At 38.5% G+C, this 26,110-nt stretch overlaps 1 protein-coding gene across 2 annotated transcripts in view; it reads right to left on the reverse strand.

Annotated features, from left to right (window-relative positions):
• Positions 1-26,110, reverse strand: part of STXBP6 (syntaxin binding protein 6) — a 110,349-nt gene that overhangs the window by 24,424 nt on the left and 59,815 nt on the right. Inside the window, exons 3-5 of one of the 2 annotated variants that reach the window (XM_062619372.1) lie at positions 6,336-6,380; positions 4,805-4,935; positions 2,878-3,043 (exon numbers count right to left, since the gene is read on the reverse strand). In XM_062619372.1, coding sequence (XP_062475356.1) covers positions 2,878-3,043; positions 4,805-4,935; positions 6,336-6,380 — 342 coding nt within the window. The remainder of the gene's footprint in view (positions 1-2,877; positions 3,044-4,804; positions 4,936-6,335; positions 6,381-26,110) is intronic. The other variant, XM_062619373.1, reaches the window with a different exon arrangement.

The following is a 26,110-nucleotide window of genomic DNA, read 5'->3' on the forward strand; positions in this document are numbered from 1 at the left end:
TTAATTGAGGACTACAACAAATATGGAGAGGAACTTTCTACAAGGGCATGTGGTTATGTGACAGGGGGGAATGGCTTTAAACTGAAAAAGGGTAGATTAGGTATTAGAGGGTGGATTAGATATCTGGAAGAAATTCTTTACTATGAGAGTGGTGAGGCACTGGAACAGGCTGCCCAGAGAAGCTGTGGCTGCCCCAACCCTGGCAGTGTTCAAGACCAGGTTGGATGGCACTTTGAGCAACCTGGTCTAGTGGAAGGTGTTGTTGCCCATGGCAGGGAGGTTGGAACAGGCAGGGAGGTTGGAACAGGGGGTCTCTTCCAACACAAACCGTTCTATTTCAAAGCTGCTATGACATTTATTTATTTTTAATCAATAACTGGAAGCAACATGGTTCCAATAGATAAATTTAAATATAAAGTAATACAAAAGCTTCTGAAGATGATGGAAAGATTAGTGAAATACATCCCCATGTATATGAAAACAGTAGGAAAATTGCTAAACGAAAATTCTTTTTTTCCACAATTAAAAAAAATGGTTTGAAAAGCTAATTTGATCTATTTTCTTTCATAATTAATTACCTGCATTTTCAACAGATACCAGCATGGGTGTGAGAACAATGCTTCCGGAACTGAGTGAGAATTTATCTGTATGCATGAACATACAAAAAAGGCTTGCAATTATAGTATAAATATGAAACTTTCATAGAAAACTTAGCATTGCATTAAGAATACCAATCTGAATATTGAAAGGAACAGCAGATGTTAAAATACTTAAGATGATATAGTCTGTTTAAAGACAATGTCCAACAAGAGGACTGCATTGCCTTTTATAATTATTGATAGTGGTTATTTACTAATTAGGACTTTTTCTTTTCTGTAGACTTTACATTTCTTGAGGCTGACACACAAAGTCACTGGAATGTAGGGTTACCTATTACTTGGTTTCTATCAAGTTTAAACTTATGTACAAGGCACCTGTAACCAAGTGCATGGAAAAAGTTGGCAGTGTGAAGAACAGCAAAAGCACTGTGTCTATGAAACTTATTAGTCCCTGGCCTAATGCTTTATCTGTAGTCTTCACAGAGTGTGTGTACACACACGGACTGTGTCTATCAGAATGACAGGCAAGGAATATGGAAACAGTCACCATGTTGTATCAGGCAGTGACTGAATAAGCCCAGCTACAAAGCTGTAAAAGAAAGAACATGGGTAAGCTTCATGGGACACGGCCGGGTCTAGTGCATGTTACAAAAATAAACGCAGAAGTCAAGCAGAAGTCTATGAACCTCAGTGGCATCCTTCCCCCTGCCCCCTCCACTAATGACACTTGTTTAGGACAAAATGTTGGTATCTGGGTCAGCTGAATCAGGAACTCAACTTCAGACCTGTCCATCTTACATAACAGTAAAACTTTCAGAGGCTGAAATGTCAGGTGGTTTATTAACACTGACTTATTGGCAGGAAGGATGGGAGTGAGCATCATGAGTAAACAGATGACAAGCAAAGGCTTCCATATGAATGAGTTCTTCTATATGAAATGAAAAAAATTTCAGAGAGGATATCTTCTCCCATAAGTGCAGAAATTGCCCCTCCCTCCTCCTCACCACACAAAAAATAAAACAAAGGAAATACTAGTTAACATGGAAGGGAAAAAACGAGAAGAGGAAGTTTACAATAAACTTTGTGCCTTTTTTCTTAGAATGGGAATAGTAAAATAAAGAGATGATTTACAGAACAGTTCTAACTTACAACCCCAGAGCTACTGGTAACCTCAGTGTCAGTATTTGAAGTGTAAAGTGAAGATGATTTTTCCCTTCCTCAAGTTTACCTTTAGTGTTTTAGAGCAAAGGGATGCAAGGCAAAATAACAGCCAGATAAAAGAACATATGAAGGTGGAAGCACAAAATATAGTTCTGGTAACAGCATACAGGAATATATTCTAGATTTATAAGAGAGGAATTACTAGAAAAACCTGAGTAAGGCTCTCCATATTTACAACTGAAGTATACTGGGGTGTGTGTGTGTGTGTGTGTGTGTGAGAAACAACAACTAAACAAGGCCCCAAGTCAGCTTACACTTTTTTCTACAGTTTGAAGACTCAATCAGAAAAACGATTTCTTATTTCAGCTGTGAGGAACACAGATGGTATAAGAATTAAAAAAAAAAAATATTCTGGTTAAGAGCAGACAAAAAGGAGACTTTTCAGAAATTTCAGTCTAAAGGAACAACTAAACCAGTTTATTTTCCTAAAGGATATTTTGTGAAATACGTGAAAATACTCCCCGAATAATAGTTTTTGTTGCTTGGTAAGTGGATGGTGAATACCGATTTCACATATTGACCACACTTTTTTTTCCTAACCAGATGTTTTTTAGTCTAATCCCAGAAATCCACCTTAAGATATATGACTTATGAAATATAACAGAACTCTAAACAAGCTGATTTCTGTCAAGATCAAAGTGACTCCCCAAAGACTACTGGAAGTTTAGAAATAACCACTTTTTCATAGACTTGTGAGGAAATGGCAATGCAGAACAGGCTTTAGTAGGAAGTATTTCAAACCACCCAGAAATGCTTCTGAATGAACAAAAGTAGGGAGACAAATCAAAACCAAGGGTGCTAAAAGGAGGGAGGAGAACGACTTCTCACAAGGTGTGTAGGGGATGTTGTTCGCTCAAGACTAGAGAAGCAATCACAGTGGAAGAGTCTGAAGCGGTGCTCGATGAAGAAATGCTGAAGCCTAGAACTTTACTTCTAAGTTAGCATATTCAGACCCATGATTTCAAGATCCAATTAGGCTCATTTCAAAACAGAGTAACTCACGTGCAAATCATTTCGTGTCCAACTGCACCAAGTACTCCAGCTTCAACTGACTTACCTCCCATAATTTTAGACTGGCAGTTGATAAATTCTGGCTTCTTGTCTGTAAGGTATCGCTGACAAGTGTGATGTAGGACCTGAAAAAATGTGCACTTTTCTGAAGCTGTGCTTGCTACCCACTGGTCAAAAGCATTTTCAAATAGTAGATCAAATTCTGGGGAATCCTAGAAGAAATAAATAAAAATAAAAATCACACACTACTATTATTCCAGTTTTATAAATGACTTGGGAAAAACAGATCTATTAATTTTAAAAAAGTATTATGTTGGAAAAGCAGAAAGGTCATGCAACTCAAGACTGTCATGGGATTATTTTTCCTTCATATATTTCTGGATGCAAAAAGAACAGACAGGAAGGCTTTTTCTTGCAGGTATTTTTAATGAGGAATATTCACCTATGAAAAAATACCTGAAAACAAAAAAACATTTAAAATTGGAATCTCATTCTCGTAAGAAATATGAGATTTTAACTATGTCTCTACAAATACACACTTATTTGTCTTCTGAATTATGCAAGGATTTGTGCCTTAGCACAAAATCTACTTTCATATTATATTTTAAGAAGATGTGCTTCTGCTCTTGATGCCAAACCAAAGAAGGAAAAAAAATAGCAATTTAGTTTTGTTATTGTGTTTAACATATTATCATAAAGTGTTGCATAGGTCTCAGGGTGACATGAACAAAAGAGCACTCCCAGAAGAAATCACAGCCCAGCTCTATACCATGCAGCAACTACCGGAATAAATGGATTTATGCAAGAAGTATTGCTATATATTTAGCAGTATTTGCTAAACACCATTTTGTAATTAATCTAGTAAATGCTTTTTTTGAATTGATGATACTTGGAATTCACAGGAAGACAAGTTTGAAAGGAACATGTCGAAGAACTTGATAGGACTTTCAATCTGAGAGTATCTCAAGTATCTCTTATTTACAAAGCTGCACAGTAGATGCTGGGAAAGGGCCTAAACCTAATATCCATTATCTATTTTCAATTGCTCTCATTTTCATTGTCCCTTTACCCAGAGAAAATATAATTCCACCTCCTGCATTTCACAGGGCAGTGGCCAAAGGGCTTCTTTTCTGTACAGAAGACTGTACTGGGTGGTAACAGAATTTGGTGCACCAATGTTAGGATGCTTAGGTGGCTGATTTCCTGTACAATGAACACAGTTAAGTCATTTTGTGATCACCTAATACAGGCCACATTCCTAAATTCTAATTTTGCTGATTTACTACTGAAGATTTGTATTTATGAGCTTATTACATGTTAGTATGACTTTGTCTTGAGAGGTCAAGGTGGACTGTATATTCCACATTGAAAGAATAATCCCAGAACTAGCCAGGGAAGGGGAAGGGGGGGAGGGAATGTTGTTTGTTTGTCTTATTTTTGGTGTTTTGTTTGTTTGGTTTGGTCTAAATTGGCTTTTGCATGTCACTGGCAACTAAACCACACCACCACCCTTTGTATAAAAGGGTAAGAAATGCAGAAAGATCTGAGGACAGGATTACACTAGAAAAAAATGAGAGGTTCACATTATTTCACAAATTGAACTTCAGTAACCTCTCATGTCCCTGCTTTTACTTAATGCTCTACCTTACAACACAGCTGCATGCCAAAAGGGACCCCAAGAGGCTTATAGGCAAACAAGGCTCTTATTTTAGTCCTTACAAAGAGAGAGTAGGAAGAGAAGTAGGGAAAGGCAAGAAGAAAGAAAACCCATATGAATGTAAGCTTTGGCCTCCTCCCACCTTTTCCATTAAAAATCTATTTCATATATTGCATTGACATTTCTTTTTTGAGAATTTGGACTTAAACCTGTATCCAAACTTTCCAGATGCCTTTTGAATAGGGAGAGAATGCCTGACTCACAAATCAGTTATACGAGAGCTTAATTTTCTTTTTTTAGAACTGTTCAAACTCACCCGATTAGGGTCTATACCATTGACCTGGCGAAGCTGCTCAAGCATCCACTGTGTTCTCCTGACAAAAGATGTAGAGCCTTCAAATTGCTTCACCTTTGTAATAGATGCTTGAGCTGGTTTCTTGTTTGTCACTAAACATATAAAAGAAAAAGCATGTAACTGAAATAGGCTTAATGTTTCAGGAACATGACATTTAGTTCACTTTAACAGTAGCTGGTTTACTGGTATATTTTCTATAGTGTCCCACAAAGTAAACATGTCACTGATTATGAAAGGGCACAGTAAAACACATGTCCTTTTCTGGATAATGTACTGAAAACCACGTTCCCCATTGTCAGAACGATGGTACGATGACCAACAAGTATTATACTACTGAAAATCAGATATATTTTAGGCATTATCAGCTTAAGTTGACAATACCCTGTAAAAAAGAGACCTAAAAGAAAGGTCTTGCCATCTGCTTTTTTACAATCATCTTACTGCTCCTTTTTCCCCACACTGTTTCGCTGAGGTTTCTCACACTCAGCCTCAATTTCGTCTTAGAATTCAAGAAAGGAGAACACACACATACAAAAAAAGGTGTGGGTGTAGAAGACATCTCAACTCGTCACTGATACAGCCCTCCAAAAAGAGTATTATTGGAAAAGTCACTTCTCTCTGCTATTAAATACTAGCAGCTTAAGAAGGCTTTTAAAATAACCAAGATTTGAATAAGATTGCTTGATTTTATGCACCCTTTTACCCAAATCGTCAGGAAAGCGAAGAGGCTGCCCACTCAGAAGATGCATGCTGCATGCACTTCTGCACTCAGGGGCACAGTTATACAATAAGCAAATATTGGCATAATATCTCATCATTCCATAATGTTAAAAAGTTAATAATGTGTCTCACTGTTCTCATTCATTATTTGTTCAAATAATGAAAATTTACCAATGCACAGATCACTGTCTGGATATTAAATGTACTTTGGAATAGATTAGGACAAATGCACATTAATAAAAAAAGCCCATTTCAGTATCTCAGACTTATACATTTTCAGTTCAGTGTGTGTGTCTGTACATGTGAAAGTCCAAGCACCTTTAGGGGAGCTTAATTTGATAAGCAAAAAATTAATTTCCAACGAAATTTTAGTAGGTAAAAAAAAAAAATCTGATATTCCACATGGCAGACAATTGTTTTTAAGAAGTTACACTGAAGTAGAAAGCATGAAGTAAAAAGTAGCTGAACTCAATATATTGAACAGACTATTAATAAGAATGTAATAAAAAGATTGCCAGAAGTCTCTTCATCAGCATTTGAATCACTAAGAACCAAATCAGTGCAGTATGCAATTCAGAATCACATGTTAAACAGTACAGAACAGAGAAAATAACACAGCATCAGAAAGGTAGTAGCAAAATTAAATTAGAAGAACTACCGAAACGCAAAGACTAGATATTACTAAGAAGTGATATTAGTATGAAAGATTCTTCGATTCCTCAATGACCTATGCACCCAAACCTAACAATAACAACATCCTATCCATACTTACACAGTATATACACAGGTTGTGCTTTTGCTGCAAATTTATATACCACTGTGTAGGAGACAAATTTAAAGTTACACAAGCAGACCACAAACTTATGTCCTTACATTCACTAAATACACCCTAACATTTGTCATGTCTTTTTTGTTAACTCCAATGGTCACTCTGGCAGGTTCTATAGCATTCTACTAGACCAAGTTCCACGCATTATCTACAAAGCAGTATTAACAGAAGGCTATATAACAATGGCTCAAGTTTTGTGGTCTGTGGATTATTCCTTTACCAAGATAAACAGGCAATAATCTACGGCTGAATGAGGCATGTATTAAAAAGAAAATACGCGCAATACTATACAGAAGCCACATAGAAAATTAACACTATTAGCAAAACAATGCATTCAAACCTAGGAAGCATTAGACAAACAAATTAGTTATCAAGTGCTATACCTCCTCTTACCCCCTCAGTCTCATGGAAAATCAGTTATGAGAGCAAAGTTTAATACAGCAAACTTCTCATTGTTCTTAAGGCTTCTACAAGAGATACATTGTAGTGCTCTTGAAAACAGTGGTCACTGCATATTTCAAGGTGAAAATATCAAATTTTACAGATATGAGAGTTAAAACACCAAATATCTAATCTCAACACCTCCATCTCCAGACTTCTCCACATAGCACTTTTAATAACCAGTGATCAGCAGCTTTGTTTTCAGCTGGAGCCATCAGTACAGCCTGCAGTACTTCAGCAAAAGAAGATCACATTAACAGCCTGAACCTCACCAACTCTATTGGTGATCAACTATAAAAACATCTTGATTAGATGACTGTTTCTCTATCATCCACCACACAGCAACTCTGGGAGAGTCCAAGAGGGCTGCTCTACAGTGGAAGAGCTTATCTTGGGTATCTCAGCTGTTTTAGGTAGAAATTCAGTCTCAAGTTAGCTAATGTGATCCTCCTGGAAAAAGAGTTTTCCTTTTAGGTCTCACACTTACAATTACTGTGCACAGCTAAACAGATCTAGTTGCATTTCACCTCTTGTGTCTTGGTTATTTCAGGGGAAAGTTAGCATTTCTCAAACATTCAAAAAAAAAAACAGCTACCCAAAACCTGACAATACACACTTTAAAACCTTCATTTACTCTATGACAGCTTGACAGTAACACGGCAGTTATTACAACTCTGTGAAACCCTTTGGCAGCTGAGAAAAACCATCCTCACTAACTGCTCATTACGTTGCTTTGCAAACTAGAACACTTCCACACAAAATACTGAGTGGGTGCTACTCTGCAAACATGTAAAAAGTATATTCTTAAATCTGAAAAAAATTGGAAGCAGTTACATGCTCCTAGCCACGTCCTTCTCTGACAAGTCATTCAGCTGAGTTAGCTAATATCTTCCACACACATTACTGACCTTAAGAAAACAAAAGACAATATTCAAGTTATGCTTCAATTTTAGGTGGGATTGTTCTGTTTCCTTTGCCTTTTTTTGTTTGTTTGTTTGTTTATAACAGAACTTAACATTATGCCTTCAAAATATGAAGCTGTAGTAGTGTGGACAAAGTATACTTATTTGGAACCCATCAATAGATGGTAGGTCCATATGGTACTTCTGTGTGCCATCAGATGCAAATAAAGAAGCTTTTTTATTTTCTATTTATATTTTATTTTTTAAAGAATACAGTTATTGGTAGAGAAAGAAAGGATGTGAGAAATCAGCTACAACAATTTATGATGGAAGACACTCTGAGATTTGGTTTTGGTTTTGATTTTTAACACTATATTAACATACATAGCATTTCTTCTGGGACTGAAGACATGATTAACCATTTGTATTGTAAACAGAAAGTTACAGTATTAAGCTTCAAAGAGGTTGTTAAGCATTGAGAGGCATGTATTTAAGTGAGATGTTTCAAAAGCAGATCAGAGAACATGAGGCAGAATAGTCAGTTCAGAATCAGCTTTAGAGAAGGCTGTGACAGTCAGAAAAGTCACTGCTATCATGTGGAACACACTAAAACAAATGTACCTGAATTCCATACCTCAGCCAGAATCCAGTACTACATGAATGTCTAGCATCTTAAGCAGCAAATCGATGCAGCTCTTCACACAATGCTAAGGGAGACTAAAGCCCAATATGCAGCCTGGAATATATTTTACTTTTTCAGTCTTCTAAGGTACCTTTACTTCAATGGAAAAGATAGAATACTAAAATGCTTAATTTCTTAAATATCTACCCCAAAATACCTGGCCTTGAGCAGCAGCTTGAAAGCTCTAAAGCACTGTATTATGAACTTCTATTTATTTTTATCAGAAATAGAAAAGCAATGTCTGTCCTTGAAGTCTTGAGTCTGGGTATCTGTGTTTGGTTTTGATGCTCTTTAAATTTGGACCTGTGCATTTAATAACTCATACTCCAGGTAATTAGAAATCTTATGACAAATTGCTTGACTGCCCCACAAAAGTTCTTGTCATACTGCAGTGTATTTCTACAGTGCTGAATGACTGAAGTAATAACTGAAGGCAGAAATTAAAAAGCGCAAAGTCTTGAAGCAGGCATTAACTTCTTACACTGTAACAAGATTTTTTTTATTTTGGGCACTGCACAGATTAATAAATCATGCAGCCTTAATTTTTATTGCTGTTGTGTCACGAGCTTTTCAGGAAAAGAAAACCAACCACCCAAACCAAACAAAAATAATAAAACAAACAAACAAACAAAAAACCACCAAGACACACACACCCCCCCACCCCAAAAGAAGGAAGATCGTTAAAAAAAGTATTTTTTTCTATAAAATTATTCATCTGTCAAAATGACAGACTGAGACTCCTGAGTGGGCCTGCAGAAGTCTACTGAAGGCACTGGCTATCTCTGTAGCTCAATACAAAACTATTCATCAACCTAATGTTAGATCAGCATAATTACCTGTATGTCAAATCCTGTATAGTGGATACTCATCCCTCAATTCACAAATAACCAGTGTTGCAAAGTTCACCAAGCTGGCCGTCAATAATTAATGGTGGAAAAAAAGAAATCTTTATAATGCACTAAATATTTTTAAAAAAGATCTTTGACAAAGAAAAAGTTGAACTCAATAGCAGTGACATGATGTGGTTTCATGGTTACTGTGTCTAGAATTTAATCTTTTCTACATTCTTGAAGAAACACTGCCCTAAAGCAAAACTACTCTTTTCACAGAAAGACTAATTAAAAACAGCCAGGAATTTCCTAAAAAGCTTTTAAGCAGGTCAGAATAAAAAGAGGGAATTTAAGAGCAGCAGCATATCTTAGTTTAAAATACTATTTAACATCAATACAGATTTTATTAGGAAACAGATAAAATTATGTATTTGCGGTACAAATGCATATTTTTTCAAGCCAGTTCTTAAGGAAAAGAAGTAGGTTATGAACAGACTGTGAAAGAGATAATTACTGCTCTGTATTTTCCAGTTCTCTAGAGTTACATATTGAAATGCTGTCTTCTCCCTCCAGACTTCTGTTTGTGCAATTACATCTAATTCTCATCCTGCAAGTCCCTTCATTCCCCAGCCACCAAGGAGAAAACATTTCTCAAACTTGCAAAAAGTTCATTGACTAAAATTCTGACAGTCACATACACAATCCCAGTCAGCTATGGCTATCAGTTGGGCTGATGTGCAATTTCTGACCATTGAAAAAATAGTGGCACTTCTTCTTCTACTTCCAATTGCTACTCAATTGTGCAACATGTTTTGAGTTTTTGTATTCAGAGGATGAAACACAAGTAATTTGTGGAAATGACTCAGAAGTTTGTGGAAACCCAAGACTAATTTTTTTTTTTTTTTTTTGCTTGCAAGTGTCGAAGTACAGTTTCAATGGAAAGACAACATCAGGAGATATCTACAGGGACTGACTCTCATTTGCTATTCTCACCTACATAATTTCAAAGCAAAAGTCAAGAAGATTTATCTCTATTCCTCTAACATTTGAAGGAGTTTTTCTTTATATCACAAGAACAACCTAATTGTTTTCCTCCACATTTCAAAATCTCCCTGTTTTCTTACCAAAGCAAGGAAAGGGGGACTAGGGAGGGGAAAGGACACTAAATAACAAATCCCTCAACCTTAAAGATAGTAGAAACTTGTATTATGGCTGTTCTGCAATGCTTCAAGGTAGCCTGAACTACCACTGCTCAGGCCACATGGTCCTATAAGAGAAGTATGGCCCTGGAAAGCAACTTCCAGCATTTCCCAAAGCAGCTTCCCAAGAATCAGACAAATGCAGCTACAGATTAAAAAAAAATAGAGCAAATGGATACCTTCTGACCTACTTAGGTAGTAAAGAATAAGGACCAAGTATGTGAACTGTCTTAATTTCAGGAAAAACATTTCAAGTCTGCTTCACGTGATGAATGCGAGCTTTGTGGTCTATCAACTCCAGCTCTGAGTTTGAACACCAAGATTTGTAGTATTTCATGTTTCCTCAGACCAGCTGCAAGTAAAGACTGATTTAATGTGGCATCTAAATTAATTCCAGAACTTTGAGCCTTCTCATTCTGGTTGTCCACCTGGTAACTCCAGGGACCTTCATACCTGCCATGGTTTTCAGGCCTCAGTTATCTGTAATACAAAGAGATGCTCTTGAGAAGACAGTGCTAACTGGAATCCAGACTTACATTTGCCACTTCCAGGATTAACCTTAGGTACAGAGAAAAAAAACAAACAACCCAAACCAGAGGTATGTCTGCATCAGAAGACAGCTAGCCTCGGTGAAAAATAAAACCAGTTAAAACTGGAGCAGGTTTAAATTTCCACTTGCTGGTCAAGGCCTGCCAGGTGTCAACATGTCTGCTGAGGCCTGACTTCCACGAACTGCATTTCCTACTTCTGCCCACATTTCCTCTCTCCTTCCTTTGGCAATGCTGCTTTCTCATCATCTGAGATTCAAGGAGCTGAAGGCACACAGAAACTGCACAGTCCCCACCTTCTCCACTTGTCAAATAGGACAAGAGGGTATCAGTGGCCCTAAATACACAGCATTTTAACCAAAAATTAATTCCTGTTTCTTTAGGCGCAGCATGTTTTCACATCAAACTGGGAAATAGTAAAACAGTAGTTTTAAAATTTTGTTGTATTTCAAATACAGAGGCAATCTACTCGTAAATCTTAACACATACTGCTTTTCCCCAAAGCCCTTCCCAATAGTTCAAATAACAAACACTTTGCATCATGTCTGCTTCAATCAGCACCTACTGCATCGCTGTCTGTAACAAGTTGCCAGCTTTACTCTCATTGCTTTCCAAATAAGAATGTACAAAATATGTATCTCAATTAAGGTTTATTCATACACTGCTCAAAATACAGTTCTCTAAGTAACATTTTTTTTCTTTCTACATAGAAGTTCTTATCTGCTGAAGAGTAAAATACAAATCAAATACTAAAAAAGAACAATTACCCTGGAAATTCAGATTAAGGCATATGTGTTACCTTCCCAAGATGAAAGACAAAACAATTTTCTGGTGCCTTCAAGCGAAAGAAAAATTGCTTTGGGTTGCATTTTTTTTTTAATTTATTTATGTGTAAGACACCATGATGTGCTATAAGCTTGCCTGAGAGCCTGTATATTTTCCAAACATACCACTGTACACTAATAACAAACTGCTGCTTATAGGCAGAGTGCCTTTCCTTTTGGGTTTGCACCTAGCTTTCCATTATATTTAGTTTTCACAGAACCATGTAAATGCATGCCCTTAAAAATAGTTTTTATGCCTAGTCAAACACTTTAAGCCCCCAACATACCACATATATATTTCAGTCCTTACAGTTTCTTATTTTTCATTCCTACAATTTTTTTAAAGCTAGAAAGATATAAGTATTGCAGTTATAAATAAAGAGCTTGCTTAAATTATTCTTCATATACTACAGCAATACAGTTTAAGGTATTGATACCAAAGCAACTCTTTTTCACACTGGCACAGTTATACAAACAGATGCACTTAACGGTGGAAAAATGGCAGACTTCATTTTATAGCCAGAGAGAAAGCTTCTGCTTAACTTCAAATATTTGGAAAAGAATCTTATTAAACACATATTCACTTCCAGAATGATGAGTGAACTTCCAGGTTTTGTTGTAATTGCCTTTTACTATTCCACCTTGCAACACAGCCAACTTTCAAATTTTCCCACCTCCTTTTTCCTGCACACAGTCAGCTGCATTTGAAGATTCTTGAGATATTGCTAGTAAAATATAGCCAATATGAATTAGGTTAAAACCTAGTCCAGAGGACAAGATGGTGCTCTAACAGATCTGCCAAGGCATTGTAACTGCAGAAGATGACAACAGGTATTCCAGTCAGGTCCCAGGGAAGAGGCATGACTTCCTTACAACCTAGGGACCAAAATCTTCATCAGGGACCTCTCAACCAGTGCAGAGCTCCTGCTGATCCTGGCCTACAGCATTCTACACTAGTAGTTCACCTGGTTCTGAGATGGTAGAGCCTCACCTCTTGAGTGGAAGGTATTTGGTAACTGAGCATTTCAGCCCACCATAGCATGTGCCCTTCTGTATTAGTATGGATCATCTACAGCTACAGTCTTTGCTCTCTTGTCCTCAAAAGGCAGGCAGCATCCTACACAGACTTTGTTGAACAGGATTCTTTAGATATCCTTGAGAGCATTTATGCACACTTCAGAAAATCCCACTTCAAACTAGTTTAGAAATCAAGGCTGAAGATACAGACCACAGTGAATACCTGTGTGGGTGGCTTGAGATACTCCTTTTATCACATTCTAGTCACTTCAGTACCCACAACTACGGAGAACCTGTTAAAGTCAATACCACAAAAGCACTTCTAAACTTAATAAGTGGAATTTGGCATAATTCCCACACAAGTTAACAGATGTGAATCTGCATGCAGAGAGTACACTAGGAATTATCTCACCAGCCTGAAAAAAATGTTTGAACTTCACAGCGAGTGTCCTGAGGGGCAGGAAGAGGCTCTGGAAAATTAAAGTTTGAACTGGTTACACAGTAATTCACACAAAAAGTATGGTATTTAAGAAATAGTTCTCCATTTCTAAGTTTGCTGAAGATAACTTGACAGGTTTCAGGTTCTGGACTTAAGGTCCTACAGTCTAACAGAACCCTGCTGCAACAGTGTATGGTGTTTACTGGAACATTTAAAGTGATTTATAAGCCAGTGCTGTTTTACTGGTTTTGCTCTGAATCAATGACCTAAAATGTAGTAGACGAGCCTACTACTAAAGAAAAGTCTGCATACAGCAGATACAAGAAAGGACTCAATTACATCTGCTCAGTGCAAAGTTCCAGGCTTTTGCTACACAGTGGCTTAAGTCAGAACAGCAGTGGGCAAATTACTCTATATTCTTATGACTCAAACTTTCAGATGGACAGAATTCTACCAAAACCTTCACATTTGTAGGGGGGCATGATAATACCCAAGTATCAATGTAAGCAACTGAAGAAGGCTGGCAGACTTTGACCACCTAAGATTATGAAGAAATTAAAACACATACATACACACCCCAAACTAACAAAGCCTTCAGAAACATCTGTGGGGAAGAACAGAGGTGACTATAGGAAAGGACAAGCAGGAAGAAAAACAACTAAGTGGGCCAATGGCTGCAAGCCCAAGCTATCATCACACAATATTTTAATGGAAGCCAGTTATGTAAATCCTATTACAAAAAACAAAAAAAAAAAGCCACAAAAAAACCCAACCAAACAAAAAAAAACCAACAAAACCAACCAAACCAAAAAAAAAAACAAACAAAATGCAGTATCTCAACCTATGAAGTACTCTACCCACAGTATATAATCCACAACACATTTACGCAGCAGAAGCCAGATATGCAGCCTTTCTCGCATCTTACTGGTGGAACTCCAGTGATTACTATGAAGGGATGTTTTTATATAACAACTTTTCCACTGTCTGAATTATTTTCTGTAGACAACTAAAATGAAATAGAGCAAGCAACACATACAGTTCAGACAGCATTTAAGTCTCAGATGCAAAAGTAGGAAAAAAAATCTTGAAAATATGCACATTCTTAATATTTTGAACTTGATTCAAATTCATAAGAATATTAGTACTACATTATGTCTGGGATAATGATCATGTTATGTGTTTTTTACAAAAATACAAAGGATTTTTTACATATCAAGCAATGATATCCAGTATCCAGTAGTAGTCCAAATAGTAATTTTTTCATACATATATGAACATTTATAAGTGACATATGAATGAACAGACTTTTGAAATGCAGCCTTACTCCCCAATATTTTTGCTGCTCTAAAAAGTGTGAATGAAACAAATTAACCTTAGACACCAATTTTCACAAATTTATATATTAAACGCTATTAAGAGAGTTTAGAAGAGAGACCAAAATCCTCCATAGTACAGAATCTTGTGCAGTGTTTTATGGACAGTTCAGCAGACAGCAACCCTGACACATGCTCATCATGCTTCTGGAAACCAGTTCTCTGCCTATCTGCAATCAAGGGTTTCCAATGCTTGCAAATGCTTGAGTTCAGTGGGTAAGTCGTCTTCTTCAATGGCACCAACCAACACGCAATCTGTGACATAACACACAAAATAAATAGAAACTTTCTTAAACCTTCAGATAATTTAAGCCATAAGGAATATTCATGAAGAGACACAGTATGGTCTCTTGTCAAGATGTTCACTACTATTTCCATGTGGTGCTCAACAACAGCATTTTAGGGTCAGGAATCGCCTCTGCTCTGCTGGTTTTGGCTGGGATACACTTAATTTTCTTCATAACAGCTAGTATGGGGCTATGTTTTGGATTTGTGCTGAAAAAGCTGTTGCTTTTTTGTTGGATATTTTCGTTATTGCTGGGCAGTGCTAACACAGGATCAAGGCCTTTTTTGCTTCTCATTCTGCCCTGCCAGTGAATAGGCTGGGGGTGCACAAGGCATCAGGAGGGGACACAGCTGGGATAGTTGACCCCAACTGACCAAAGGGATATTCCATACAACACAATGTAACGCTCAGCGTATAAAGCTAGGGTAGATGAAGGAAGGGGGTGGGGGAACATGGACGGACAGTCACAGTGATACCTTTTGTCTTCACAAGTAACTGCTAGGTGTCATGAAACTGCTTTCCTGGCAATGGCCGAACACCTGCCTGATGATGGGAAATGGTGAATAATTTCTTTAGTTTCCTTGACTTACTTATTAAATCATCTTTACCTCAATCCATGAGCTCTCTTCGCTTTTATGATTATCTACCTTATCCTGCTGCGGGGAGAATGAGCAAGCAGCTGTGCTGGCTGGGGTTAAAACATGACATCCACTTATATGCCAATTTGGTTTGCAAAGCTCTTTGAGAACATGACATAGAAGGTAATATGTGAGTTATATTTAAAATTTTGAAATCTTTAAGCATGAGAATAATGATTTAGAAATCAAGAAATCAAGACTCTAACAAGGCTAACTTAAAAAGTGCTAAAAAAGAATAATAAATCCATCTAACAGAAATAATTGTCTTGCTGAGCTGGGACCAAACACTTAAGTCGTGCATTTACCTTCCATTCTTTTTGCTCTGCTTTATTCTTCTGCTCCATTTTATATTTGTACAATAATGGCATTTCTTAAACTGCCCTTTTTTTCTTTCAATTACTGATTTATTGCAGCTACCCACTGAGCTTGTTTCACTTTGTGAACAAGCTGCAAGTAATTTGTGTGTCTAGAAACTAAAGTATATGTGCAGTTTGCTACCTGTACTATACCAATGCTTACTTAACAGACTGACACATCAAAAGGCCCTACCACAATAAATTGGGAGCAAACAGCCACAGGTAACACCAGAAGGTGCTATTTATTTGAAGATGCAATGTGTATAAAACATTCAGTTACTGTATGTTGTATCTTAAGCTACCTGACATATGAAATACTGTGTACAGTTCCTCTTATTAACATAAAAGATTTCACTGTAACAAACCAAATCAGAAACTAAAAAGTAAATATTTAGAATCTGAATTGTTACTACTATTAAAGTCCTCTGCAAAGCACTGAACATCTCTGTAAAGAACACCCCTGTAAAATTTACTTCTTTAAGTTCAGTTTTATTAAAATTAATCTCTCATCTGCCATTGCACAGCCTTGCAATGGTAGGACCGAAAATTTGACTTAACTGATAGTCTTCTTCCATTTACTGTTCTTTTGGAAAACTCTCCAAAGCACCAGTTTTCTCTCTTTACCAAGGATAAGTCTACCATTTCCAATGAGGAGCTTTCCCAGCCTTTAAAGGTACAGAGAGTAAGACATCAAACAGGTTCAAAAACAGAAAAGAAAGCATGCACACTATTAGCAAATTTTAATGGTTTTTATTTCTCCAACTTCATCACACTTCTTAATTGAGGTGACAACAATAAGGAATAACATACACTTCCTTGAACAGTAGTTTTGAAGAGTACTCCCAACAAATAAAGGTCCATCATGGAACATTTTGCTGGCGAAGATAAATGTGAACAGATATGTCACTTTGATATGCAACTAGGGGGCTCCTGAAGAACTTCCCTAACAGCTTCCGTATCCAGAATATAGACTATATAATGTACATAAGGTGAAGATCACTTCTGTAAATTGGAAGTTTATCTAAGCCATGTCTTCAAAACTTTACATAAAAGGCTAAGTTTCTAAAGTGACATGGAGAAATGATTTACAATGATGTGCTAAAACAAGTATTTTAAAAATGCATTTTTAAAAGGCACATTCTCAGGCTGCTCAACTGAACAAAAGCTGAGTATCTAAAATCACAGATATAAGCCATCATAGTAAAATAACTTACATGGAAATATCCGGTCTGTTATCAGAAAAGCCAAAAGTTTCCTCGGTAGTTGTATGACTTTCTGTAGCTTTTTCCCATGAACTTTTAGCAAGCCAGCTACAACATACATTTTTAAAGTGTCTGTGCTTCCCCACAGTCATAAGAAACCTCAGAGAAACTGTTTTGCAGTTCTTTTCATCAAGGATTTTACTGACTTCAAAGACTTTCAGCATATTTGTTAAACCTAATAGATTTATGGTGATTAGGTGTAGATTTAATCTAGTTTTGCAGATTTAATATGCTGTAGTATAATGACTAGCAGGTGATCAAACTGGTAATTCAGTAAATCTGCTATTTTCATTTCCCAAAGGGTTCACTGTGATAGGTAACAGAAAAACACAATAAAAAGATATTGAAGGATAAAGTTTACCTCAGTATTTACTACGCAATGGTAAACGGTATATCTAGTATATATAACTGAACTACCTTCTTCATTACATTTGTGTGGGCATGCATACAAAGATAGGACTAAACATCTCAAGTGCATACCACCAGCTTTTTTTCCTCACCAGCTCTTTTTTTCAGTTTGCATTCTTTTCCTTTTGAAAAAGGCCTATTGATTTGTGTATCTTAAAATGCATAGCTCCTTATGTTCAAAGAATCATAGAATGGTTTGGGTTGGAAGTGACCTTAACGCTCATATAGTTCCAATCCCTCTGCAATGGGCAGGGACACCTTCCAGTAGACCCAGCTGCTCAGAGTGCCATCCAGCCTGGCCTTGAACACTTCCAGAGATGGGGCAGGATTAATTCTTCTTATTTCATAGGCATACTTCTTACAGGACTATGCTCTAGGTAGTCCTTTTGGGCCCCAAATTTTTTGCCCAGTAATGTGGCAGACTGTATCTTCTTCTCTTTATTCATAACTCAAACAAAATTTGGCTTCAGACTTAATCTCTCAGATGTCAAACTATGAAAACCTAACCTGAATGTGTCCCTAGCTATTAATTTCAAATGAAATTAAAACTTCAAAACAGGTTTAAAATACAATTGATAATTCATGCTTAATGAGAAAAATAGACACCGTACAGACACAGAAAAGTCTCAAAGAAGTCTATAAATAACTTTTACACATTTTTAAATAGCAAATACCTTTAAAACCTTTTAAAGATTTACTATAGTAACATAGCATTAATTTTTAATTTGCAGTAACATTTTGTTGCTTACAGTAGCTTTTCATTTGTGAAAATTTTCCTCTGAAAATAATCTATACTGCCAGTATTACAAAAGGAGTTTTCTTCATGAATTTATTTTACAGCACAAAAAATGAGCAACTGAGCCTTTTTTTGCACTTTTAAGATTCTGATAGCAAGAGGCCTTTGCAAGTGACCTTATTTTCTACAGTACCATACACACTGTACTGCACTATTACAAGGAACAACATCCTTTTTATTACATTTCATAAAACCAAAGCCAACTGTAAATATTCCACGCCAGCCCCACCAAGAAGCTCATTACCACATTAGAGACATGTTGTTAGTTATAATTGAAAAAGCTGTTTCCAATAATTGCAATGATCACTAGGCACTGTCTTTACAGAACATTAAGATCATAATTTCCTTTAAAGTTTTATCAAACAGGATCACTAAAACCCATGTAATGTGAATGTGTTTCACAACAGCATTTTTACACGCTGTGCTGGACAGGATTCACTGTTTGCTCCCTCCTCAGCGGATTAACAGTTTGCCAATAGTTCAGTTGGGATGTGGCTGCATTTGACCTGCCTGAAGAGACAAGTGTTTCCAAAGAAAAACACAACACAGGAAATAGCTTGCTGCCAAGAGTACTAAAACCACCTAAACAGATAAAAAAATAAATAAAATCAAAACACTCTTACACTTCTCTTATACTTTTGCTATTTCACATACCACTGTCACTATGTTGCTCACATTTGTACTTTCTGCAGAACACCCCACCCCCCAAACAAAACAAACCCAAAACACAACCAAAATGGGGAAAACACACAAAAAACCACCCCCCCCCAACAAACAAAAAACCCCAAGCACAACACCACAACCCCACCCACCCCACCCCCTCCCAGAACAACTAAACTAAACCCTAACCAAGCAACAACCCACAACCATTTTGTCCTCTTTAGCTTGGAATGCAATGAAAGCACTTTTCAGGTTGACAGACACTCACTAAAGCCTAGAGTACTGTGATTCTACCAAAATGGATACAGACTGGAGAAGGAAAACAGGCAGACCCAAAAAACCATTAAGTAATTATAGAGACAACTTGATACATTAAGAGGCCAAACCTTAAGTCTTAGCTGAAATGTGAAGCCAAAAGAGAAAAGATATTTCAGTTTGGAAACATATTAACAGTTTCATTTTGGGTCCCAGCTCAATCCCAAAGTGTTATTTAAGAAACCTGTATGGATTGCACTAATTTTGTCCATCATCTGTAAATGCTAGCAATAGAAGCTACTACAGATGTACATTCCAATTTTCCTCCACCAAGTACTAATTATCAAGTCACAAAACCCCCAAATAAAACAAAAAAACAAACAAACAAAAAAAAAAACAAACCCAAACCCACAGAAAACAAGACAAAAATATACATGGACCCCCAAAAGCAAAGATCTCACTGATACCATAAATAAATTAAGCAGAAATCCAAATAACACATTAAAAAAAAAAAAATCTTTAAAAAAATTATTTGTACACTATACATTAGTGGTCACCATTCAATTTAAGGTAAATAGGAGGCATCCAGTAGTACAGCACCCAAGTGCTACAGCATGCAGTTTTTTCAATTACCAAAGACAATTTTGATACTGTACAGAATATTTTATTGGGCTTTTTTTCTGAAAGATTAAAAACAGTGACTCTTTCTGTCCTCCAGTAAAATGCAACCACAAAGGTCCTTCTCCTCCTTCACAGGGCAAGAAATTAGCCACTATTTTCAACACTTCCAACACACAGACTAAAATATAAGACTCTGGGGTTTTTAGAGGCTAAATGATGGAATAAGAAGATAATTAGTACACCTCAAGAGCTGTAAAAGACATCAACATCCATGTTTTATGAACTGTGTTGGCCTTTTGAAGGGTTATTAATCATCCCTACATAGGGCCAACTGAGCTATTGACTCAAGTCCTCTCGGTTAAGCTCTATGGCCAGGCAATGTATATTAATGCCTGTTTTGAAAACAATCTGCAGATTAGTGTTTGAATACTATCTCACTGAAGCTTGGTCTGATATGGCATGGAAAAAAACAGAAAAAGACAAAACCTCTTCCTGAGAAAAGTATAAACCATACCAAAACTGTTAAACATCTAGCCTATGCATCTGCACAGCAAAACAGAAAACCCAACCCAGAACAAAACACAAACCCCCGAGTAACCACAAATAAAATCATGCCTGTCAAAGCACTACTGCTTGCCATTTTTTAAATTTTTTTTTTAATCCACCTGAACAATAGTCTTTTATCTGTCCAAGCATATAACTATGCCTTATTTGGCTGGAAGTGTGTTTTTTGGATGACTGAATTGCATCAATCTTCCACCAGAAAACAGCCAATGAAAGCATAAATGAATTGACAGTACATAAAAGCAACTCATATACAGAGGAAGAAGTATTTTCTTTAAAGCATTATCCACAGTGTTCCCAGATACAGTACACTAATACCAGTACTTGAGAGAGGAAATCCAATTATTTTCTTTTGCAAATTGTGTGTAGAAGTAACATTTATACTTCTAGCCAAATTAAAACCATGTGGAAAAAAAACCCAAACAAAGCCAAACTGTTCCTCACACCCTGATTTCCTCTACCTTCAAAGGTTAAAGCTAAAGATCTCTGAGGCAGATAAATGCAACAGTTTGAAAGAAAAAACAACAAAAGAACAGGCATGAAGCATGAATAAAGTATCACAGATCACGGATATCAAGAATCATTCACTTTCTAGCAAAGTTATACAACTAGGACACTCAATAGCTGGACCTTGTGTCTGCAGGTGTGCCCCCTCAGTTTACAGTCATACTGTGATTGTTGGTGCAAGAGCTTTAATGGAGTGGAAACACCTGCTGCCTTGGTGGGCGGTATTACTGCAATCAGATTACATTCCCACAAGCGTTTCCATGTATCAGGAGATGAAAAATACAATGCTAAAAGAGTACAAAAAAGCCCAAATCCATGGCAGTATCTGAAGGGCAAGTAATTCCCCAAAATAATTCCTCAAACCATGAGAAAAAGCCAGGAAGAATCACTGCAAAAAAAAACCCCAACGTTTCACCAATTGTCTTCTTACACAAAACCAGTGCCTGCACATAAAGTGAACACACACTACAATCATCATCTCTGTAACACCCTGCAGACTTGGTCCTACTGTTCTCATTATGTATTCATTGCACAATGCAATGAGAGGTATCAATTTTAAAATGGATGAACTGCTTATTGTGTTCCCCTGCACTTTATTCTTCTGACTTGAGTGTTAACTTCTCCGTGGTAAGAAATGAGGTGCTGACCAGCATACAATCAAGTACAGTTGGTACCTGGAAAGACTCTTAAGATGGAGGGGGGAAGGGGGGGTGGAATACGCAAAAAACCCCAGTGAGTTTTCTAAAATAATGTATTTGAAGTTATTATCTCCAAACACAACCATCTCTGAAGAGATGAACAACCTACAAACCCTAATCTGACAGCCCAGTGTTCTCATTTGTGACATTTTATTGTTGCACGACCAATTTCTTCACTCCTTTGCAGGGCATTGGCGATAATGATAACCTAGACCACACCACTTGTTTGACAAGAAACTCATTGGAAACTTGCTTGATATGGAAAATGCATTTGGTTTCTTCCAACCTGACAACAGAAGAATCAAACAAGACCAGATAAATGTAATTATTCTAACTTCTTTAAAAAGAGTCCCCAAATAATATTACTTATTTCTTGTGTCTACAGTAATCAAGAAGGAAGGCTCAGCAAGAGTGCTACAGAAGTCATGAGAAAATGTGTTAAGTTCACTTTCATACACACTTTGCAACACTTAACCTAAAGCAAAGCACATAAGGCCCACCCATTCCATAGTAAGGTACAGAAACACACCAAATAAAACCCTGTCCAAACAATAGTTATAGAATGAAAACATAGCAGCCATCACTGAAAAGTAGAATAAAATCAACTTGAGCATAAAAAAACAGTTTGATGTAAAATTCCTCATGAGGGTGATTAATCTGGGAAATTAAAACTAAATGCAATTTCCTTCACAGTATGGTATTGTTGCAATCTTGCCACGCTTCACTGCAAAATTTTCAAAAACATAATCCTAAACCTTATGATCAAGCAATGACACTTCGGGCAATTCTTCTCAGGAGTAATGATAATAAATCGTTAGAATGGTGGTGCCATAGTCAGGGGTTTGGGTATCTGTCCTGGGTTCAGCAGTAGCAGTCATGTTTCTCCTTCTTGGTAGCTGGTGCAGTGCTGTGTTTTGACTTCCAGCCTGGGAACAGTGTTGGTGATACCGATGTTTTTGGTTGTTGCTAAGTGATGTTTACCCTGACCAAGGATTTTGTGAGGCTCATGCTCTGCCAGGGAGGAGGGGAAACTGTGAGGAAGCAGGGACGGGGCGCCTGACCCAGGCTAGCCAAGGAGGTATTCCATACCACAGCACGTCATGCCCAGGGTGGGGGGTAACTGGGAGTTACCGGGAAGGACACGGGCTTCCAGGTGGGACTCGTTTCTTGGACGGTGATATTGTATTCTCTTCCCTTGTTATTTTCTCTTATCATTGTTGTCGTTGGTGGTAGCGGTGGTGATTTGTGTTGTACATTGGTTGCTGGACTGTTCTTGTCTCAACCCGTAGGTGCTGCATTCTTTCGATCCTCCTCCCCATTCCTCTGGGAGCGGGGAAGGGGAGAGCCCTGGTGGGGGGGGGGGGGGGAGGGCCTCAATTGCTGTCAGCCCAGCACCACTCACTGGGAGTGAGTGAACAAGTTGCCTGACTGGGTTTAAACCATGACAGTATCTTGAACATAGAACTCCATTTAGTAGACCAGGTTTACTGGGGGCTGCTGGAGCTGGTCTAACGGGAAGAGCAGTTTTGGTAGGAGGCTTGCCAGACTGGTCAAGGAGGCTTTAAACTAGATGTGTTGGGGAAGGGGGACATCATTCCATTGCAACACACCCAGTCAGTTGCCAGAACCTATAATAAATGCTCGGAGCAATGTGGAGATATCCCAGCCGCTCCAGCCAATGAGCTGTCTTCATTTGGAGCTCGGCTCAGATGCCTCTATACAATAGCCCATGGCATGGGGAACAAACAAGAGGAATTAGAGATGTGTGCATGTCTACAGGGGTATGATATAATAGGCATCACAGAAACATGGTGGGATGGCTCCTATGACTGGAGTGTTGGAATGGAAGGTTACAGGCTCTTTAGAAAAGACAGGCCTGGCAGGCGGGGAGGGGGAGATGCCCTTTATGTTCGGGATAGGCTTGAGAGCATGGAACTCTGTCTGGGGATAGGTGAGAAGCCAACAGAGAGCATATGGGTCAGGGTTAAAGGGAGAACAGTGATGGGAGACATTACTGTGGGGATCTGTTACAGACCGCCCGATCAAGAGGATTATGTGGATGAAGCACTCTATAGACAGATAGGAACAGCCTCACACTTGCAGGCGCTTGTTCTCATGGGGGACTTCAACCACCCTGATATCTGTTGGAGGGATGGTACATCCTGGCACAAGCAATCCCGGAGGTTCCTCGATTGTGTGGAAGACAACTTCCTTCTGCAAGTGAAAGAGAAGCTGACAACGAGAGGTGCCATGCTTGATCTCGTGCTCAACAGGGAAGGGCTGGTTGGAAATGTGAAGCTCCAGGGCTGCCTTGGTTGTAGTATGATGTGATGGTAAAGTTAGAGATCCTCAGGACAGTGAGAAGAGCGTGCAGCAAGCTCACTCCCCTGGACTTCAAGAGAGCAGACTTCGGCCTCTTCAGGAACCTGCTTAGTAAGGTTCCATGGGATCTAGACCTAGAGGGCAGGGGGACCCAAGGCTGTTGGTTGATATTCAAGGATCACCTCCTACAAGCTCAGGAGTGTTGCATCTCAAGTGGAAGGAAGTGCAACAGGAGGGCCAGGAGACCTCCTTGGATGGATAAGGAGCTGCTGAGGAAAATTCAAATGAAAAAAGAGGCTTATAAGAGGTGAAAGCAAGGACAGGTGGCCTAGAAAAAAAATACAGGGATGTTCTCTGGGAAGCTAGAGACCAGTTAGGAAAGCTAAGGCTCAGTTAGAAATAAACTTCACTTGGGATGTGAAGGATAACAGCAAGGGATTCTTATGAAGTTTAACCATGACAAGTTGTTGTGGTTTAAGCTCAGCTGTAAATCAGCCATGCAGTCTCTCTCTCACTCCCCTGCTTGCTTCCTCCCCTCCGCTCCCGGAGGGATGGGGAGGAGAATAAAAAGAATATAACTCCCGCTGGTTGAGATAAGAACAGTCCAGTAACTAAGGTATAACACAAACCACTGCTGCTACCACCCCAATGATAAGGGAAATAACAAGGGAAGAGAATACAATACCACCCACCAAACGATACCCAGCCCAACTGAGCAGTGAACTAGCCCTTCCGGGTAATGGTCAGTTTACATCACGGGCCTGACGTTCTGTGGTATGGAATACCCCTTCGGCTAATTTGGGTCAGGTGTCCTGTCTCTGCTTCCTCCCGGCTTCCCCACCTCCCTGGCAGAGCATGAGACTCAGAAAGTCCTTGGTCAGACTAAACACTGGAGCAGTAAATAAAAACATCTGTGTTATCAGCGCTGTTCCCAGGCCAAAAGTCAAAAACACAGCACTGCAGCAGCTACTAAGACGGAGAAAAATGACAGCTACTGCTGAACCCAGGACACAAGTGCAAGGTCTTACACCTGGGTCGGAACAATCCCAGGCACAGCTACAGGTTGGGCAGAGAAGAGATTCAGAGCAGTCCTGCAGAGAAGGACTTGGGGGTTTTGGTCAGTGAGAAAATTAACGTGAGCCACTAGTGTGCACTTGCAGCCCAGAAAGCCAACTGTATCCTGGGCTGTATCAAAAGGAGCGTGACCAGCAGGTCGAAGGAGGTGATCCTGCCCCTCTACTCTGCTCTTGTGAGACCTCACCTGGAGTATTGTGTGCAGTTCTGGTGTCCTCAACACAAAAAGGACACGCAACTGTTGGAACAAGTCCAGAGGAGGGCCACAAGGATGATCAGGGGACTGGAGCACTGTCTATCTGAATACAGGCTGAGAAGGTTGGGGCTGCTCAGCCTGTAGAAGAGAATTCTGCGTGGAGACCTCATAGCAGCCTTCCAGTATCTGAAGGGGGCCTATAGGGATGCTGGGGAGGGCCTCTTCATTAGGGACTGTAGTGACAGGAAGAAGGGGTAATGGGTTAAAACTTAAACAGGGGAAGTTTAGATTGGATGTAAAGAAGAAGTTGTTTACTGCAAGTGTGGTGAGGCACTGGAATGATTTGCGCAAGGAAGCTGTGAATGCTCCATCCCTGGTGGTGTTCAAGGCCAGGTTGGACAGAGCCTTGGGTGACATGGTTTAGTGTGAGGTGTCCCTGCCTATGGCAGGGCGGTTGGAACTAGATGATCTTAAAGTCATTTCCAACCCTAACCATTCTATGGTTCTATAAAATGAGTTTAGTTTTATGTTGACAGAAACTTCCTTCTCTCAGTAAGTGTCCTTACCACCACTCTAGGTCTTATGTAATGTATTTGTCATTAAAAGCAAAGTTAATTCAGGACTAAAAAATACCTCCAAACTCAATACCTCCCCAGCTGTCTTTGACACTTAGGAAGGATCTAGCATTTTCATAAAGAGATTTAACCTAAATCTAGTATTCTCCTCCAGAAAAGTTTGGTGAGTTTTGTGCTAGTTCTAATTCCATTATGAAGCTTTAAAGCTATGCTGTGTACTCTTTCTTTCAAGCTGGCCAGCTGAA

This window comes from Pezoporus occidentalis, unplaced genomic scaffold, assembly GCF_034315485.1.
Source record: "Pezoporus occidentalis ecotype Australia unplaced genomic scaffold, CSIRO_AGI_Poc_V1 ctg21, whole genome shotgun sequence".
Taxonomy (NCBI): Eukaryota; Metazoa; Chordata; class Aves; order Psittaciformes; family Psittacidae; genus Pezoporus; species Pezoporus occidentalis.